The 20000-nt window shown below is 39.8% G+C and overlaps 1 protein-coding gene across 2 annotated transcripts in view; it reads left to right on the forward strand.

The window, feature by feature from the left end:
* LOC102825695 (atrial natriuretic peptide receptor 3-like) overlaps window positions 1-20000 on the forward strand; it is a 123955-nt gene that overhangs the window by 42098 nt on the left and 61857 nt on the right. For both annotated transcript variants that reach the window (XM_006873506.1, XM_006873507.1), the window contains exon 3: window positions 9179-9345. In XM_006873506.1, coding sequence (XP_006873568.1) covers window positions 9179-9345 — 167 coding nt within the window. The remainder of the gene's footprint in view (window positions 1-9178; window positions 9346-20000) is intronic.

Raw genomic sequence — 20000 nt, forward strand, 5'->3', positions numbered from 1 at the left:
AGCAAAGATCAAAAAAAGTAGAGGACAATAAATGCTGACGAGGGTGCGGAGAGACTGGGACCCTCCAACATTGTGGGTGGGATTGCTAAATGGCCCAACCACTCTGGAAAGCAATATGACGCTTCCTCAGAAGGTTGGAAATAGAAATACCTTATGATCCAGCAATTCCTCTACTTGGTATTTGCCCACAAGAAATACAATATATGCACACCAATGTTCATAGCAGCACTGTTTACAATAGCAAAAAGATGGAGACAGCTTAAGGGCCCATCAGTTGAAGAACGGATAAACAAACTGTGGTACATACACACAATGGAATACTATTCTACCTTGAGGAACAACAAGGAAGCTGCAAGCCACCGCATAACATGGATGAACCTTGAGGACATTATGTTGAGTGAAACTAGTCAGTCACAAAAGTAGAAATACTGCATAGGACCATTATTGTAATAGACTAAGAAAAAGAATCCACCCAAAAGGGGGAAAAAAACCCCAAACTATATATAATTGCTGATCACTGGGATATATGGGATGAGAGGAGGGGAGGGAGGGAGGGGAAGATAGAGCACAGGATAGGGAATAGACACAGGATAGCTTGGGTGCTGAGGGGGGCAGTGGGGCAATACATAAGAAGGAGGAGGGGAATGGAAGAACAAGGCTGATGGGGAGAACAGTTTGGCAGGTTCGCATGAGCTAAGTGGGACAGAAGTAAATGATGATGTATGCACAACCTTGGAAAAACAGGACTCCGGGATACAGGGACTGAGGCATGGTTTGAAGGGATAAAAGAGTGGAATAATGTTAAGATGCTTGGCTGTCTTTTGAATCTTGGTTTCCCTTGCCTACCATTGTAAAATAGACACTTGAGGGGGTGAGGGAGAGAAAGGAATAGCCAGAATCATCACTATAGAAAGCTTGTAAGTCCATCTTCAGCCTATAATTGATTGATTGTTGTTGTTGTCAAGTGCCATAGAGTGGATTCTGACCCATAGCGACCCTGTATAGGGTTTCCAAGGAGCAGCTGGTGAGCTTGAACTGCCGACCCTGCAGTCTGGCACATTAACCCACAGCGCCACACCAGGACTCCATGGAATACCTTAAAGGGGGCTAGAAGTTTCCCAGTGAAAGAGGCTTCCTATGGAGCCTTTACATTGCACAAGACCATAGGTGGAATCCAGAACCCCATCCAGAACCAACTGAGGTAGGAAATTTCCACTTGAAAGGATGAGTAGACAAGCCTGGAGAGGCTAGAAGAACAGAAGATACTTCATGAAAGAAAGACTGGCAGGAAAAATCTGAAACAATAGTGGCAATCTGATTGATTACTACAAGAACAAGTAAGCTGTTTGCCCAGGAGCCTTCAAGGCAAGTAGTCAGGACCCCTCAGAGCAAACCCCCTTCCAAGACTGAGACTCAAGGGGAATACATGAGCAGGCAGATGGTCTGTCTGGTGACCACGCTGGTCACCGATAAGGGGAAGAGGTGGGAAAAACAGCAATGAAGTTGCAAACTAAGCCTGACCACATTCAATAGACCCCTGTGAACCCGGGCGGAGACCTAGATGGCCAGCAGTATGGCAAGACACAGGGACTCTTGGGCCCAGAGGCAGTGACATGGCCACAGAGGACTAGAGCAGAGAGTGAAGACTCCAGCTGATAGGAAGTGAGGGGAGATGCACAAGAACACCCATACTTGCAGATAGTACCCACTTGCCCTGGCTTCGATAGCTGGATGATCAGAACTCGACTAGAAGAAGAAAGAAGGGGGTGGGTGGGAAGAGTAACCTGCTTCAATTTGATGAACTTTACCTATACTTATGGATGTAGTAGTTCAAAAAAGGGAACAAATCTTTGTAGCGAGGACACTCCCACCCCCTCAGTACACAGGGTTGACAGGGATGGGCAACTTAGACATTGGCTACCCAAAATGGGGGAGCCTATAAAGGCAAGAAGTGACTGGCTTACAAGCTGTCAAGAGGGAGCCTAGTTCTAGACGGGGCCGGGGAAGGTAGACTCTCCACTGAATGATTTCCAACCTGTTGGGACCAGGCTGGTGAAAGGAAATGGTGATAAGACTCTTTTGGTAAAATAGTAAATAATTGCCACCAAGACTGACTGTGAGGGTAGGAAATATAGAGGTAGATGTTTTTTGACAGAAAGAGGGGAGTGATTGATTTTGTAGCCCGGGAGCAGAAGTCCCTGGGATCATTAAGTGAGAAGAACAGAGAGCGGGACCCTACCCAGAGAGGCAGTAATGCCAGGGATGGAGACAGAGACGATGACGTGGACAGATGGAGTGGCTGGGAGAAGGGCTGTGTGCTGGCTACGGGGGACAGGCCTGTGTGGTGTACCCTTTGGTTATTTGATGATGAATGGAAGGAATTGTAATCATTGCAATGAAACTAAATACAATAGGATGAATGTAAAGCTGATGTTCTCCCATGTAAACCTCACAATAAAAACTAAAAAAAAAAAAAAAAAAAAGAAGATGGAAAAAACACACAGAGTCTGTACCAAAAAGAATTGGTTGATGTTCAAGATGTATCATATGATCAAGAACCAATGGTATTGAAGAAAAAAGTCAAAGCTGCACTGAAGGCATTAGTGAAAAAGAGGATTCAAGAATTCATGGAATACAAATTGAAATGTTTTAACAAACTGATGCAGCATTAGAGGTGCTTACTTGTCTATGCTAAGAAATTTGGAAGACAGCTACCTGGCCAACCAATTAGAAAATATCTATATTTGTGTTCATTACAAAAGAAGGTGACCCAATAGAATGCAGAAGTCATTGAATAATACCACATGCATGTAAAATTTTACTGAAGATAGTTAAAAAACAGTTACAGCAGTACACTGACAGGGAGCTGCCAGAAATTCACCAGATACAGAAGAGGACATGAAATGAGGGATATCATTGCTGATGTCAGATGTGTCTTGCCGAAAATCAGAGAATACTATTTGTTTTATTGACTATACAAATGCATTTGACTGTGTGGGTCATAACAAATGATGGATAGCATTGTGAAGAAGGAGTATTCCAGAACACTTAATTGTGCTCACGTGGAACTTGTACATAGATCAAGAGATTGTCATTTGAACAGAACATATGTATTCAATCTGTATGCTAAGCAAATCATCCAAGAGGCTTGATTATATGAAGGAGAGCGTGGCATTAGGATTGGAGGAAGACTCATTAAAAACCTGCCATATGCAGATGACATAACCTTGATTGCTGGAAGCAAAGAGGACTTAAAATACTTACTGATGAAGATCAAAGCCTTCAGTATGGATTGCACATCAATGTAAAGACTTCATTTTGCTTGGATTTACAACAAACACTCATGGAAACAGCAGTCAAGAAATCAAACAATGTATTGCATTAGACAAATCTGCTGCACAAGATCTCTTTAAATCGTTCAAGAACAAAGACATCAGTTCGAGTACTAAGGTGCATCTTACCCAAGCCATGGTATTTTCAATAGTCTCATATCCATGTGAAAGTTGGACAATGAATAAAGAAGACCATAGAAGAGTTGATGCATTTGAATTATGGTGTTGCAGAAGCATACTGAAAATACCATGGAGTTCCAGAAGAACAAACCAATCTGTTTTATAAGAAGTTCAACCAGATGGTCCTTAGAAGCCAGGATGGTAAGACTTCATCTCATATAGTTTGGACATGTTATCAGGACGGACCAGTCCCTGGAGAAGGACATCCTGCTTGGTAACATGGAGGGTTGATGAAAAAGAGGAAGAAACCCAAGAAGACGGATCGACACAGTAGCAGCAGCAATGGGCTCAAATGTAACAAAAAATGTGAGTATGGTGCAGGACCAGGCAGTGTTTAATTCTTTTGTGCATAGGGTCTCTATGAGACGGGGCTGACTGGATGGCATCTAACAATAACAACAACATTGCATTCTGCAAATCTGTTGTAAAAGGTGTCTTTAAAATGATAAAGAGTGTTGTCAGTTTGAGGACTAAGGTGACTTGGGATTTTAAAATTGCTTCATATGCATGTGAAAGTTGAGCAATAAGTAAAGAAGACTGAAGAAGAATGCTTTTAAATTATAGTGTTGGAGAAGAATAACAAAAGTATTATGGACTGCCATAAAATAAACAAATCTGTCTTGGAAGAAATACAGCCCAAAAGCTTCTTAAAAGCAACGATAGCAAGACTTCATCTCAAATTCTTTGAACATGTTATTAGGAGTGACCAGTGTCTGGATAAGAACATGGTGCTTGGTGGAGAGTTGGTGAAAAAGAGGAAAATGCTCAGAGATAACTATAGGAATGGGCTCAAACATAGTCACAATTATAATTAAGGCACAGGACTAGGCAATGTTTAGTTCTGTCCTACATGGGGTTGCTATGAGCCAGAACTGACTGAATGGCATTTAACAACATCACCCTAGATGCAACAGAAGCCAGGCAATGTGTCCTTTTAGATGTATTCATTACTACCGCTGGTATGGTGCTGTAGGATAAGCACTGGACTGGTAATCACAAGGTAGATAGTTCAACCCATCAGCTGCTCCTTGGAAGCCCTATACATGGTCACTGTGAGCTGGAACGAACTCAAAGGCATTTAAGAGCAATAGCATTACTACCCCAAATCAATGTAGGAATAAGGGAGAATGGATTGAGGAACTCAACTGCTCAAGCCTACCACAGACCCAGAGTAAAATAAAACGTGTGTCTGTATCAGTCAGTAAAAGAATCAGCCTTGTGACTTATACCAGAGTTTTGAAGCACATCATTAGTACTGGGCCTTTGCTGAGATTTTGTGCCCTGTGAATCAAACATGTTTGTGAAAATCCTTAGACATCTTCCTCTCCTTGTGTCTTCTCACACCAAATCCCCACACTCATTCCAGAAAATGTCCTCTATTTTAATCAATTGTTGTTGTTGTTAGGTGCCATTGAGTCAGTACCAACTCAGCAAACTTATGCACAGCAGAATGAAACACTGCCCAGTCCTGGGCCAACCTCAATATTGTTGCCACACTTGAGTCCATAGATGCTGCCACTTGGCCATTCCATCTCATTGAGGGTCTTCCTCTTTTTCTCTGACCCTCCACCTTACCAAAGTATTAAATTTAATAAATTATATTTGACTGTGTATCCATTTTTACTAATCACTAGATTGTTTGGTGTAAATGAACACTCATAAAAACTCATGTTTCCCCAAATTATGTTGCTGCGGAGTTCTAGATGGGCAAATTAAAGTGATAGAAATTACATTGAAAGGATAGTTTAAAGAAATTTAGTGATAAGATGATATATTACTCTGTAGAATTTTTAGTAGGACTAATTGGCTGGCCTGCTAACCACAGGGTTGGCTGTTTAAACCCACCAGTCTCTCCAAGGGAGGAAAACAGTTTTCTGCTCCCATAAAGATTTACAGCCTCAGGACCCTAAGAGTTGGAACGGACTCAGCAGCACTTAACAATAACAACAGCATTGACACTATAAGGATTCCTGGTGGCTCAGTGGGTTAAGCATTGGATTGCTAACTGAAAGGTTGGCAGTTCAAACCCACTAGTACTCTGTAGAGGAAAGATGAGACTGTCTACTTCCATAGGATTTACAGTCTCAGAAGCCCTAAGGAGCAGGTCTACTCCGTCCTATGGGGTTGCTGTAAGTTAGAATTGACTTGATTGATGGTAATAGGTTTTATTGGCATTATCGGAGTCCCTGGGTAGGGCATATGGTTATGCTTTTGAGTACTAACCAAAACGTTTGTGATTTGAAGCCATCCAGAGGCACTTTAAAAAAGGACCTAGTGATCTGTTTCCAAAAGTTCACAGCCATTGTCTACTCTATGGAGCACAGTTCTACACAGAGGCTCTCAATGAATCAGAGTTGACTTCATGAGAAATGGTGATTGGCATTATTATCCATTGGAACTATCTTCTGAAAATGTAAGTTAAGTGATCGTGTTTGTGAATGTTAGCATTATTGTAGAGCTTTCTTGATTTTCTGAGAAATCAGAGGGTACTCATTAGGAACACGACGAAAGGAAGGCAGAGATCGGTGATAAATATATATCAAGTTACTTGTTGTTGTTGTTAAGTGCCGATGAGTCGGTTCCGACCCATAGCGACCCTGTACAGGGTTTCCGAGGGTGTAAATCTTTACGGGAGTAGAAAGCCTCATCTTTCTCCCGCGGAACGGCTGGTAGTTTCGAACCGCTGACCTTAAGGTTCGCAGCCCGATTCGTAACCACTACGCTACCAGAGTTACTAGATGGCTAAAAATGGAAATAATTATAGAAAAGCTTGGGGAGAAATTGAGAATTGAGATTTATTATGTTTGGCTATAAAAGTGATATATGTGTATGTAAATTGAATTGGAAAAAGAAAAAAGAGAATAATTCTCACATAATCCTTGAACTGTACCAGTTGCTAAATAGCATTTAGGCACTTTTCTTCCAATCTTTTTCCACTACTATTTTAAATTGTAACATCCTTGATTTCTCATTGCACATACAGTTTTAAATCTTGGAATCTTCCAAACTCCCATTAAATAGAGTGGGCAGGATACCAGTCAGTGTTTGGAGTCTGGCCTGCATTTAAATCCTGCTTCTACGCTTATTAGCTAAGATCCATTCTGACTCATAGCAACTCTATATAGGGTTTTGGAGACTATACATTTTGATGGGAGCAGTAACTCTCATCTCTCTCCCAAGGAGCAGCTGGTGGGTTTGAACAGATGATCCTTCGGTTAGAAGTCCAATGCTTATCCCACAGGACCACTAAGCACCTTAATTTACTTGAGCCTCGGTTATATATCTGTAAGATGGGAATCACAACTAAAACTTGCTCAGAGAGTTGTTCTGAGGATTAAAGAATGAAGGTGATGTCTCTGTACAGAGTCATGCATAAAGACATCACCTGATGCATTCATGAGTGGCAGCAAATCAGCCTTGCCACGGCAAGGTGTAACATTGGCCCCCCTTAGATGTGGTGAGGAAATGAGGCCAGTGCTTTTCTTTCAATTAAATCACCTCCAGAAGTCAAGATCCACAGTGCCAGGTGGCCAGCCGAGGTGCAATGTCTCTGTTAATAATTCAGGCCACATTTAGGTCAGTCTGTTGCACTGTGATGGCTTGTGTATTGCTGTGCTGCCAGAAGCTACACCACCAGTATTTCAAACACCATCAGGGTCACCTACGGTGGACAGGTTTCAGAAGAACTTCCAGAGTTAAGACAAACTACAAAGAAAGGTCTGGTGATCTACTCCCCAGTTTTACCCAACAAAAATCTTGTGGATCACACAGAATATTGTCTGATACACTGCTGGAAGATGAGCCCCTCACTACATTGGAGGGTACTCAAAATGCACGGAAGCTGAAGAAATGGACTCAAGTATAATGCCAATGACCATGAAGGTGGTGCAGGACCGGACGACATTTCATTGTGTTGCACATGGGTCTCCATAAGTAGTAGCTAACATGAAGGAAAGTAACAACAGCTCCTTAGTTATGTTCTGGGAGCTCCAGTTACCCAAAGTGGGCACCCTTGTCAGTACCAGTTTCCTGGCCACAGGATTGCTGAGCACAGGGCTTGGTGCTGAGCAGACTATTTACATTTCCTCAAATATTCTGTACTCTCCTTACCATAAATGCAAACTTGGGCCTCCATGACACTGAAAACAAAGCAGAGAAAAACAGAACAAATCTGTTTCACTTGCTCCTGGAAATTCTCTATCTTACTTTTCACTGGCAGACTTCTTTTTTCCATATCTATATTCACTGTGAGAATTCCCACCACTGTGAGAATGTTCTGAGTACCTACTACTTCTCTGAAAGTGCTCTTCTGAAGGTCACTCTTCATTGCCAAATCCATTAGGCTTACCATACACAGATCATGCCATTATGCCTGTAAAGTGTCTCTGTTGAGTGGAACTTTCTATGTTGATAAACTGTGTTCTTTCTATATTATCCAACATGGTTACCATTCGTTATTATTGTTGGGTGCTGTTGAGTTGGCGCCAACTCACAGCGGCCCTGTGTGAAGTAAATGAAACCCTGCCTAGTCCTGCATCGTCCTCATAATTGTTATGTTTGAGCCCATTGTTGCAGTCACTGGTCAGTCTATCTTATTGAGGTTCTTTTTTTTTTTACCTCTGACCTTCTATTTCATCAAGCACAGTATCCTTCTCTAGGGAATGGTCTCTCTTGATAACATGTGCCAAGTATCTGAGTTGAAGTCTCACCATTCTTTTTGTTATTACCCTCCTTTCATGACAGATTTCGTTCATTCGTCTGACAGTCCATGGTGTATTCAATATTCTTTGCCAACACAGTCATTCAAAGGCATCAAGTCTTTGTTTTCCTTACTTATTGTCTTGCTTTCCCATGCCTATAAGGCTATAGAAAAGACCATAGCTTGGATTGGGTGTACCTTAGTCCTCAAAGCAACATCTTTGGTTTTAAACACTTTCAAGAGTTCTTTTGTAGCAGATTTGACTAATGCAATACATGGCTTGATTTCTTGATGGCTGCTTCCATGAGAGTTGATGGTGGATCCAAGCAAAATGAAATTCTTGACAACTTCATTATTTTCTGAATTTATCATGATGCCTCTTACTGGTCTAATTTTGAGGACTTTTGCTTACTTTGTTCAAGTGTAATTCATAAGCTACTGTCACCCTGACAACGTTGAAAGACTATCTAAAATCTCTAACTTCTCTAGTGGCATCAGCTTTATGCTATTTGTGTATATCCATTGCAGTATATCACTGTAGCCTGTCATTTCACAGCTACACAAATCAGTCATAGTGTATGTCACAGTAACAACTTGGTGTACAGCTACAGTTGATTGTCGGTATTAAAAAAATAAATGTGAGTAGAAAGAAATGTACTTCTTATTCCTCTGATGTTGCAGTTTTAAGGGTCTGAAAATTGTTGTTCTATGGCTGTTATGAGGCAGTTACCTCAACTGTGCTTTTCTTTCTCTCTCACATTTCAGAGGACACATGTTCAAAGGGCCTTTTTTTTCATAAACGATCTTGACATGGCCACATTAAACCCAAGAGCAAAACTATGTATGACAATACCTCTGGCTCCAGCTGCCAAAAATAGCATGTAGGGACACATCGTAGTTGAAAAGGGATAATGGTCCCTTTATAGTGACTTGCTTGGAATTATAAATATTTTTATTTCTCCCATAGGAGATGGCTCATGGAAGCGAGGAGACAAGCATGACTTTGAAGCTAAGCAGGCGTACTCATCCCTCCAAACAGTCACTCTACTGAGGACAGTGAAACCTGAGTTTGAGAAGTTTTCCATGGAGGTGAAAAGTTCTGTTGAGAAACAAGGGCTCAATGAGGAGGATTACGTAAGTGCTTGATTATAAACCTAGACCTTCACCATCATGAAAATAATCTTCTAATTCAATCAAAGGTGACAATATGTCCCATTCTGAACCATTCACAAATTCCTAGTTTCAAGTCTGATTGTCACTGTAGCTTCCTGTGTGTGTGTGTGTTTTCTGGCCAGCTTTCCTCCCTCCCTCCTCCATTCTCCCTATACCCCTATGATTTACTTACTTTTGTATAACTGCTGCAGGAAAGAAAATTGCTTCTTTGGGGGTGCTATGGGAATACTGAGTTTACATTGATATACTTCCATCGATCTCTCTGGCTAAGAGGCATTTGGGAGAGAAGATGGATGAAGGAGTGCCAAAATTTTACATGCCTAGTTTTCCAAAGCTTGATGGCAGAAGGTATTTGGGGTTTTACAAGTTTCTTTCTTTTGGCTCTTTTTTGAAGAAGCCCGAGCGCCTCAGTGTTAAATATATTTGGTTGATAACAGAAATTTTGGTGGTTTGAACCCACCATATGTTCCAAGGAAAGAGAGATGTGGTAGTGTGATTCTGTAAAGATGACAGCCTGGGGAGCCTTACTGGGGAGTTCTACTATGACTAGATGGTCATCATGAGTTGGAATCGACTTGCTGGCCATGGTTTTCTCTTCAGGCAATCTGGCTTAGTTTTATGTCCAGTCTGTTCCTAGTCTAGTATCTCAGGGCTTTCCATACCATTCATACTGTTGTTACTTATGCATTTTCTAAGAGTGGACTACAGCCAGATGAGGCTAACGATGCTTACTTACATAGAAGAACTTATCTATGAATGGCACCAAAGACAGATGACCACACCTCACTTGGTGTCATTGTTCCATCATTCCAGCTGCTTTGGACACACACTGCAGTGCTGCTTTTTCTCGCTTCTGCACATTCTTTCTAAGAATAAGATGAGCAGTGTATCCGTTGGGTCAGTTGGGAGACTGTGCTGGGTTTAAAAACTGTTAACTTCATAGTCTCTAACCAATAAAAGGGGACACCTTCTTCATATGGCTTGAATAGTCCCTCCCCAAGATGGATGATGAAGAACTTCATAAGATATGGTCACTTCCAAATAAGACTTTTTCTAATTTCCTTACTTGAACTACCAGAGTACTAGAAGAGATCTGCCTTCAGAGCCTGGGTCTATCACTTTCCAGCAGTGTGATCTTGGGAAAATCACTCAATCTCCCTAATCCAGGGTCATGTTGTGGGAAGAATTACAGATAATCTGTCTGAATCATTTAGTACTACCCCCGTCATAGAGTTGGAACTAGAAAGTCGTGTCTTTCTGGTATTATTGTTAAAAGATCATATCTGTCTTTATATGAATTTTCTATCAATGACATAAAAAGTCTTATAAACATATTTATTAATGATTCAAATATGAAGTCCTGGTATGGCACTGTATGATAGTACTGGAGTTCTCAAGGTCAGTTTGAACCATAATGTCAGTTTAAAATATGTATGTATGATATATATAAACACATATGTGCATTGTATACACACATCACTTAAAGACCTTTGGCAGTCTAAATCAATAGATGTCCAATAGAAATATATGCAAGTCACAAATGAGAGCCACATATATGATTTACAGTTTCCTAGTAAGAACACTGAAAGTAAAAAACAAACAAACCACCAAGCCAAAATAAAATAATAATAAAAAACCTCACACAGTTGAAATTAATTTTAAAAATACATTTTTGTTAAACTAAATACATAAAAGCCATCATTTGGGAACACTTAATGTTTAATCATTAATTAAATTGGAGCTTGTTATAATGACTTAATCCAGTTCTGAAAATGTTTGTCTTTAGTATTTCTGAGTGTTTTAGGTGATCTCCTTTGAGTGCCAAGTGCAGAAGTCTGTCAGTTGAGTTGAGAAAGATAGCCATGGTGAGTATTGTGAAGAAGGAGATATGGGAAAGAACAAAGAACCTACACATATAGCAAGAGCTGATAGTCTTCACTGTGGGGCTCAACTCTTTTCTAGGTCTTTCTACTTCTTTTATTCCTACAAATGGGTTGTCTCATTTGCTTGCTTAAAACTTCAACTCATGAAGTCCCAACTCATAGCGACAATTTATATGGTTTCTGAGAAACGGTTGATGAGTTTGAACCATGTGGTGTTTATAATTTCTCTTACTATTGCTATACTGTTGTTATACCAGAAAGCATCAAAAGAAGATGGAAGGAATACACAGAGTCACTGTACCAGAAAGAGATGGTCGATATTCAACCATTTGAAGAGGTACCATATGATCAAGAGCCAATGGTACTGACAGAAGATGTCCAAGGTGCATAGGGCAAAGAACAAGGCACTGAGAATTGATGGATTACAAATTGAGATCTTTCAATAGACTTAGGCAACACTGGAGGCACTCACTCATCTTTGCCAAGAAATTTGGAAGACAACTACCTGAACAGTTGACAACTACCTGATCCATTTTTACGCTCATTCTAAAGAAAGAAAACACAATGGAATGTGGAAATCATTGGACAGCATCATTAATATCCCATGCAAGCAAAATTTTTCTAATGATAATAACAATATGGCTGCAACCATATATTAACAGAGAACTTCCAGAGATTCAAGCCAGATTCAGAAGGGGACGTGGAATGAGAGCTGTCATTGCTGACATCAGATGGATATTGGCTGAGAGCAAAGAATACCAGAAAGATGCTTACCTGTGCTTTATTGACTACGCAAAGGCTGTAGACTGTGTGAATCATGACAAACTACCGACAACATTGCAGAGAATGAATATTCCAGAACACGTAATTGTGCTCATGAGGAATCTGTATGTAGAATAAGAGGCAGTTGTTTGAACAAAACTAGGGAACATTGGATGGCTTAAAATCTTTCACCATACTTATTCAATCTGTAGACTGAACAAATAATCCGAAAAACTGATTTGTATGAAGACAAATGTAGCACCAGAAAAAATGTGGCATCTTTAACAACCTGCAATATGCAGATGGTACAACTTGCTTGCTGAAAGCAAAGAGGACTTAAAATACTGATAAAGATCAAAGACCACAGCCTTCGGTATGGGTTGCATTTCAATGTAAAGAAAACAAAAATTCTAACCACTGAACCAATGAATAACAACATCCATGTAAATGGAGAAAAGATTGAAGTTGTCAAAAATGTCATTTTGCTTAGAACAACCATCAACACTTATGGAAGCAGTAGTCAAGAAATCAAATGAAGTATTGCATTAGTCAGATCTGCTGCACAAGACCTCTTTAAAGTGTTGAAGAGCAAAGGTGTCAGTTTGAGGACTAAGGTGTGCGCTGACTCAAGCCATGGTATTTTCAATAATCTCATATGCATGTGCAAGTTGTACAATGAGTAAGGAAGACCTTAGAAGAATGGATGCATTTGAACTATGGTATTGGAGGAAAACATTAAAAGTACCATCAACTGCCAAAAGAACAAATCAATCTGTGTTGGAAGAAATATAGCCAGCATGCTCCATGGAAGCCAGGATGGTCAGATTTTGATTCTCATACTTCAGACATGTTTTAAGGAGGGACCAGTCCCTTGAGAAGGATATAATATTTGGTAAAATGGAGGGTGGGAGAAAAAGAAGAAGACCCCCATTGTGATGGATTGGCACAATGGCAGCAGTGATGGGCTCAAATGTAGCAATGATTTTGAGGTTGGCGCAGGAGTGGGCAGTGTTTCGTTCTGTTGTGCATAGGGTTGCTATGAGTCGATACTGACAAGATGGTACCTAGCAACAACATTGTTACAGTGCAGACCAATGAGTATGCTGCTCCTGCATGCCTAACACCCTTCATATTCCTTCACGTCTTAAGTAGCACATCTTTAAGATGGCCTCTCCTGACCTTTCAGACTATCATGCGGCACTCTGCCCTTTTCCATCAGAAAACATCTCTCATGTTGTAGTTGTGTAGTTTGGGATTTCTTAACTATGTCTCCTTTCCTAGACTCTCCACTCTACTGGAGTAGGAACCATGTCTGCCCCTGCTCACTGTATGCTTGACTCATAGAAAATGCTCCCTACAAGCAAGATACTATTATTATTATTGTGTAGTCCCCGGGTGATGCAAATTGTTAATGAGTTCAGCTGCTAACCAAAACGTTGGTATTTGAGCCCACTCAGAGGCATCTTGAAAGAAAAATCTGGTAATCTACTTAAAAAAAAAAACAGTCACTGAAAAATCCATGGGGCACAGTTCTACTCCAGTACACACAGGGTCAGTATGAATTAGAGTCAGCTGGGTAGAATAGGTATTATTATTGTGCTTTTTATTCATTTTGTTATTGAATTGTCAGGACAGCTAATCCAACCCTCTTCATGAACATTGGTAGAAATTGAGGTCTAGTGGAGGCGTGTGAGGAGGTCTTCCCAGATTTATAGTGCACTCAGTACAAGAAGATTGGGTGACGATGATGGTGCCTTGACCTTTCTAGATACATAAAACCAAGTGTTTGGTTTCACTTATATTGTAGGAGATGGTGTTGGGGAATAGCAATAGCCTTTTACATTGAGATCTTGGAGACTGTTTGGGGGGCATCATAAATCTAAAGTTCAGAAGTGGAGCATCACTGAGGGGGTGCTGGGCACAGTCTGCCTGGCCTTCTCTGGTGGTTTTTATTGGGCTGCCCACAGGTGCGGTGGCTCTCTCTTGGCATCTGCCCTGCGAGAGCGTCCAATTCCAGAGCAGTGGCATTTGGTTTTAGAATGCGCTGTGTGGTGGCCAAGCCAAGATTAGATGCATCCCCTGACTCCTGGTTCAGTGAGTTTCTTTTTCCACTACATCAGTCTGACCCTTTTAATAACAATGTACCCAATATGGGGTGAACCCGTGACCTGAAGATTAAGTGTCTCAGGCTCTACAAGTAAGCCTGGCAGGCAACACAGGCTGAAGTATTTCTTCCTTTCCCTGTACCTCGCCTGCCCAAATACACATTTTTGTGTCTCTTTATTCTTGCACACACTTGGCAAAGACTAGGCAGAATTCTTTTTCCTCCTCCTCAGTGACCTGTTCTCCTGTTGCTGTTGTTTTCCTCCCTGAAGTATAAACCATCACCTCTTCATTGTCAGATGCTGTTTAAATTGAGTGCCTCAGGGTGTGAGCTTGATTTTGGATAATGTAGTGATCCCATCTGGGGTGGGATCCTCATCACCTAAAAATACTCAAGCAGGTATATAAATATCCATGACCATGAGCTTTGGGGAGCCCACAGCAGCTGAATTTCTGTATGAGCATGGACATAAATGTGTAACTTAGTCTAAAGGACTCTGACATAGATAGTGTTGTCAGAAGTCTGACAGCTTACAGAGGACCAAAGGGGACAAATATTGGAAAATATCAATGTTCCCAGATAAGTGACATCAAATAGAGTAGAATCACTTATTTATTTTTCAGTAGGAAGCTTCCCCCCCACCCCCAATATATCTAATTTTCTGCAATTTCCTTGTCCCTTTAAGTGGGTGAGGGTTTCTTGACTCATAGTGCATTAATGCTTTATAATTGTGTGCAAACTTTTGCCTATAAATGCACATGTGTATATTTCTGGAGAGCAATTGTTCTGGTTCTTCATAGGGTTGATGGATTAAAAAGGTAAGACCATTGAGTCAGACTACGGTTGATCAACATACCATTTACCCATTTATTGTTCTGAGCTCTGTTTACTCACATGGATAGCATACAACACTGTACATGCAGGTTGCATTGAAAAACCACTCTCTTAGAAGAAGCATCTAACTGCTCTAATATTACCTAATCTGACATTCTAAACCCATTAGGTTTATTCCTGAGAGGAAAGACATATTCATGCATGTATTTGTTCATTCTAGACTAGGGAGCCAGCCCAGTCTTTCCAATTCACATTATGTCTTTAAGAGGTAGATTTAAATTTGTCCCTATTACTATTTCTCAGGTTAGACAAAGCCAACCTTGGAGACATCTTTTTCCTTTTGGCAGTCTCTCTGACTTCTGGGCCCTGTAAATCCCACTCTTGGCTTTGACATGCTCTTCTTATTGTATTTGGCACTTCTGAGACCCATTCATTGCCTAGCCTTTAACAATTGGCCCTGCCTCGGAGTGAAGCTCATTTTCTTCTTCTTATGTTGTTGTTGTTGAAATCAAATAATACATAGTTTTTTAGGGTCCACTCTGGTAGCGTAGTGGTTATGAATCAGGCTGCTAACCTCAGGATCATCAGTTCGAAACTAGCAGCTGTTCTGTGGGAGAAAGATGAGGCTTTCTGCTCCTGCACAGGGTCGCTATGAGTCAGAATTGACTCCATGGCACATAACAACAAAAACAGTACAATGAGAAGGAGCTCTGTTAGCATAGTGGTTACAAATTGGGCTTCTAATCTCAACGGTCAGCGGTTTGAAACTACTAGCTGTTTCATGGGAGAAAGATGAGGCTTTCTGCTCCTGTACAGTTTATAGCCTCGGAAACCCCTATGCAGGGTCACTATGAGTCAGAACCGACTCCATGGCACATAACAACAAGTACAATGAGAGAAGTAAAAAGCCACACTGAATTAAAGATATTCATAGTACTGTAAGAGTTAAGAAGTTCTGGTATGATATTGTAGGATAAATACTGGACTGCTAACTTCCAGGGAGGTAGTTCAAACTCACCAGCCACTCCTTGGAAACCCCTGTCTGGGGTCTCTATGAGTTGGAATCAACTCAACAGCACTTCACAATGACAATAAGAGCTATAGACAAACCTGAGTTTCCTGTTCTGCTCTTCTTCATGCCTGACTCCTATTCTTTAGAGGCAACCATCAGTAATATTTTTGTTTTTTCCTTATTTCTAAAATAAGTTATATCTATTGCTGCTTTTGATACTGAAATTTTTAATATTATTTCTTGCTTTTTAAAAAAGTAAACAAAGTTTAGCTTATCTATATACTCTTTCTCTGCCAGTACTCCCTTTTCCTCTAACCTCCTAATATTTTTATGAAACAGTTTTTAGTTAAACATGCATTTACAAAATACAATTTGAAGAAAAAAAAAGAAAACTTATGTTTTTGGCTTTTGTTGTTGTTAAGTGCCATCAAGTCATTTCCTACCCATAGTGACCCTGAATAGGGTTCCCGAGGGGGCAGCTGGTGAGCTTGAACCAATGAACTTGTGGTTCAAACCAACTTGCAGTCCAGTGCATTAACCCACAGTGCCACACCATGACTCCTTTGTTATTATAATCATATAAAAATACTATTTACAATAGAGCCATATAGTGTCCTATGATTATCTTTTCTTTCCTGTATAGCATTTGTTTTCTTTGAAGTGAAAAATTATCTTGGGCTTTCCTTGACTTTCATATAGTTCTGATTATTCCATTCTCATTCCCCCAGTCAAACATTTTAGGCAAATGATATATATTTTTAAATTGTTTTTGGGGCCTTTGTCTTCCTGCTTCAATTTAGAGTAGCTGCTTTCTTCAACATCAACCTAGAAGTTTCCACAGGTCTTGCCTGTATTGAATCCCCTTTTTCTTTTCTTTCTTTTTGTTTTTTCTTGAATTTTACCTTGGTTTCAAATAAGAAAGAGTGGAAAATCTTTTGAGACTCTGCATACCAGAAAGCACATTGTTTTATTTTCATATTAATTTAGCTGGGTATAAAATTTTAGTTGGAAGATAATTTCCTCTCAAAATTCTGTTGTCATTGCTCTGTTGTTTTGTAGCTTGAGTTATTGCCATTTTGATTCTTTTTTTCCTGCTATCTTATTATTATTGATTTTGAAAAGATAGTAATTTTTTCTCCTTATTACTGATTGTATCAGTCAGGGTCTTATCAGGAAAACAGAGCCTACACCAGGTGCTTTAAAAGAATAATTTCATAAGAGAAACACACTTTAAAGTGTGGGAAGAACTGAAATGCCAAGTGGAACAGTAAGATGAGCCAGTGATTAACAACCACAAAAATCTCTTTATATCCTTAGAACTGGAAAGACAAGTAAAGATATAGTTATACCCATATCCAAAAGTTATGGCTTCCCACAGGAGCTAGAAGTACGGAGAAAATGCTGTCTCTACCAGAGACACTACACAGAGTTGTTGTAGGTTTCATCACCTCAGTTCCAACTGACAGACACCTTATGTGCAGCAGAGTGAAATACTGCTCAGTTCTATGCCATCCTCACAATTGTTGTGTTTCAGCCCACTGTTGCAGCCACTTTGTCAGTCCACCTCATTGAGGGTCTTCCTATGTGTTGCTGACCCTCTATTTTACCAAACATGATGTCTTTTTCAGGGATGAGTCCCTCCTGATAGCATTTACAAAGTGTGTGAGATGAGGCTGTACTTCTTCTAAAACAGATTAGTTTTTTCTTCTAGTAGGCCTTGGTACTTTCAATATTTTTGCCAACATCACAATTCAATTTCATCCAATTTTCTCTAGCCTCTCCCTTACTCATTGTTCAGCTTTCACATGCATCTGAAGCAACTGAAAATATCAAGACGGGTCAGGTGCACCTTAGTGCTCAAAGTAACATCTTTCCTTTTGAACACTTTAAAGAGGTCTTTTGCAACTCATTTGCCCTATGCAATATGTCATTTGATTTCTTGACTGCTGCTTTCATAAGCATAGATTATGGCTCCAAGTAAAATGACATTCTGGACAACTTGAATATTGTCTCCATTTTTCATGATGTTATTTATTGGTCCAGTTGTAAGGATTTTTGTTTTCTTTAAATTGAGGTATAATCCATACTGAAGGCTGTATTCTATGATTTTCATCTGTACATGTTTTAAATCCTCTTTGCTTTCAGCAAACATGTGTATAGCACGGTTGTCAATGAGCTGCCTTTCAATCTTAATGTGGTGTTCTCTTCATATAACCCTTCTCTGATTTTGAACCATGCATTAACTCTTTGTTCAAATGCCTGTTCAAATGACTGTCTCATGGTCTGTGTACAGGTTCCTCATGAGCACATTAAGTGTGATGGAATTCTCATTTTCCATATTTTTTTATGATCCACTCAGTTTAATGCCTTTGCATAGTCAGTAAAGCACAAGTAAACATCTTTCTGGTCTTCTCTGCTTTCAGTCAAGATCCATATGATGTCAGCAATGATATCCCTCATTTCAAATCCTCTTCTGAATCCAACTTGAATTTCTGGCAGCTCCTTGTCAATATACTCCTGCAACCATTTTTGAATTATTTTTAGTGAAGGTTTACTTCACTAAATTAATGATACTGGTTGATCATTTCAGTATTCTGTTGAGTCACAATTCTGTGAAATGGGTACAAATGTCTCTTCCAAAGCAGTTGGGTAGGTAGCAGTGTTCCAAATTGTTTGAAATGGACTAGTGAGTGCTTCTAGTGCTACCTCAGTTTGTTGAAACATTTAAGTTGGTAGTCTGTCAATTCCTAGAGCCTTATTTTTCACCAAAGCCTTTAGTTCAACTTGTACTTCTTACTTCAACACCGTTGGCATTTGATCATAAAGGTAAACAGAGGGGAAGAAACATTCTGACAGTCCCCTTCCTTTTGCCTCTAATCCTCTAGAGCTTCTTGTAAGAAAAACTAGTCAGAAGTCAGCTGACAGGGAAATGCAGCCTGCAGGAAACATCCTCTTATGATAAGAGCAAAGCAGATGGGAGGATGGGAGAGGGAAGAATTGGAGACCCATCAGGCAGATAATTGACTTTTAGGTGTTCTGAAATTTCACAGTGAAGTACCTTGTTCTGGGCCATTTTCAGTTTTTATACTTGCTCTTTTGTTTTCTTTTTCTGGAATTTTAAAAGTTGTTAACTCTTCTCAGTCCTCTAATTTTCTCTCCTAATTTTCAACTCTGCTTTTTTCTTTTATTTTGAGAGAATGCCTCAACTCTATTTTCAACCTGCCCATCAAGTTTTTAATTTCTGCTACCATATTTTTAGAGGCCTGATGTGGTATTGTAGAATAAAGCACTGGGCTGCAAGGTCAGTTTGAACCACAAGGTCGGTGATTCAAACTCACCAGCTGCTCCTTGGAAACCCTATACAAGGTCGTTATGAGTTGGAACCTACTTGACAGCATTTAACAACAACAACTGATAATAACATGGATCCCAACTTAAGATATGCTAAAACATGAGCCAGAAGAAAAGATTAAGCTTCTATTTTTAAAATGAGAGATATTCATAAAACAAGAGCAAGGGTTTCCATGGAGCGGCTGGTGAGCTTCAATCCCTGACTTAGTGGTTCAATTAGACTACATTAAAATCCATAATGTACATTAATAAGGTGTCAAATGAACTTTTTCAAAGGGGTACACCAAATATATTTGGAGGTTGTTTCTTTTAGGCTTGTCAATTTTGCTGTTATTCTCCAGTTACCTTCTTGAGAGTCATAAAGCTATCCAATGTAAACATCCATTAATAATTGGAACATGTAACATGCAAAGTATGAATCTAGGGAAAAAAGTTGTTAAAAATGAAATGGAACACAAAAACATTGATATCCTAGAAATTAGTGAACTGAAATGGACTCATGTTGGCCATTTTGAATCTGCCAATAACATTGTTTAATATGCTGGGAATGACAAATTGAAGAGGAATGGTATCATATTCATCATCAAAAAAAAATTTCAAGATCTATCATGAAGTAGAATGCTGTCTGATAGGATAATATCCATACGCCTACAAGGAAGATCCATTAATA

Source organism: Chrysochloris asiatica, unplaced genomic scaffold (assembly GCF_000296735.1).
Source record: "Chrysochloris asiatica unplaced genomic scaffold, ChrAsi1.0 scaffold00243, whole genome shotgun sequence".
Taxonomy (NCBI): domain Eukaryota; kingdom Metazoa; phylum Chordata; class Mammalia; order Afrosoricida; family Chrysochloridae; genus Chrysochloris; species Chrysochloris asiatica.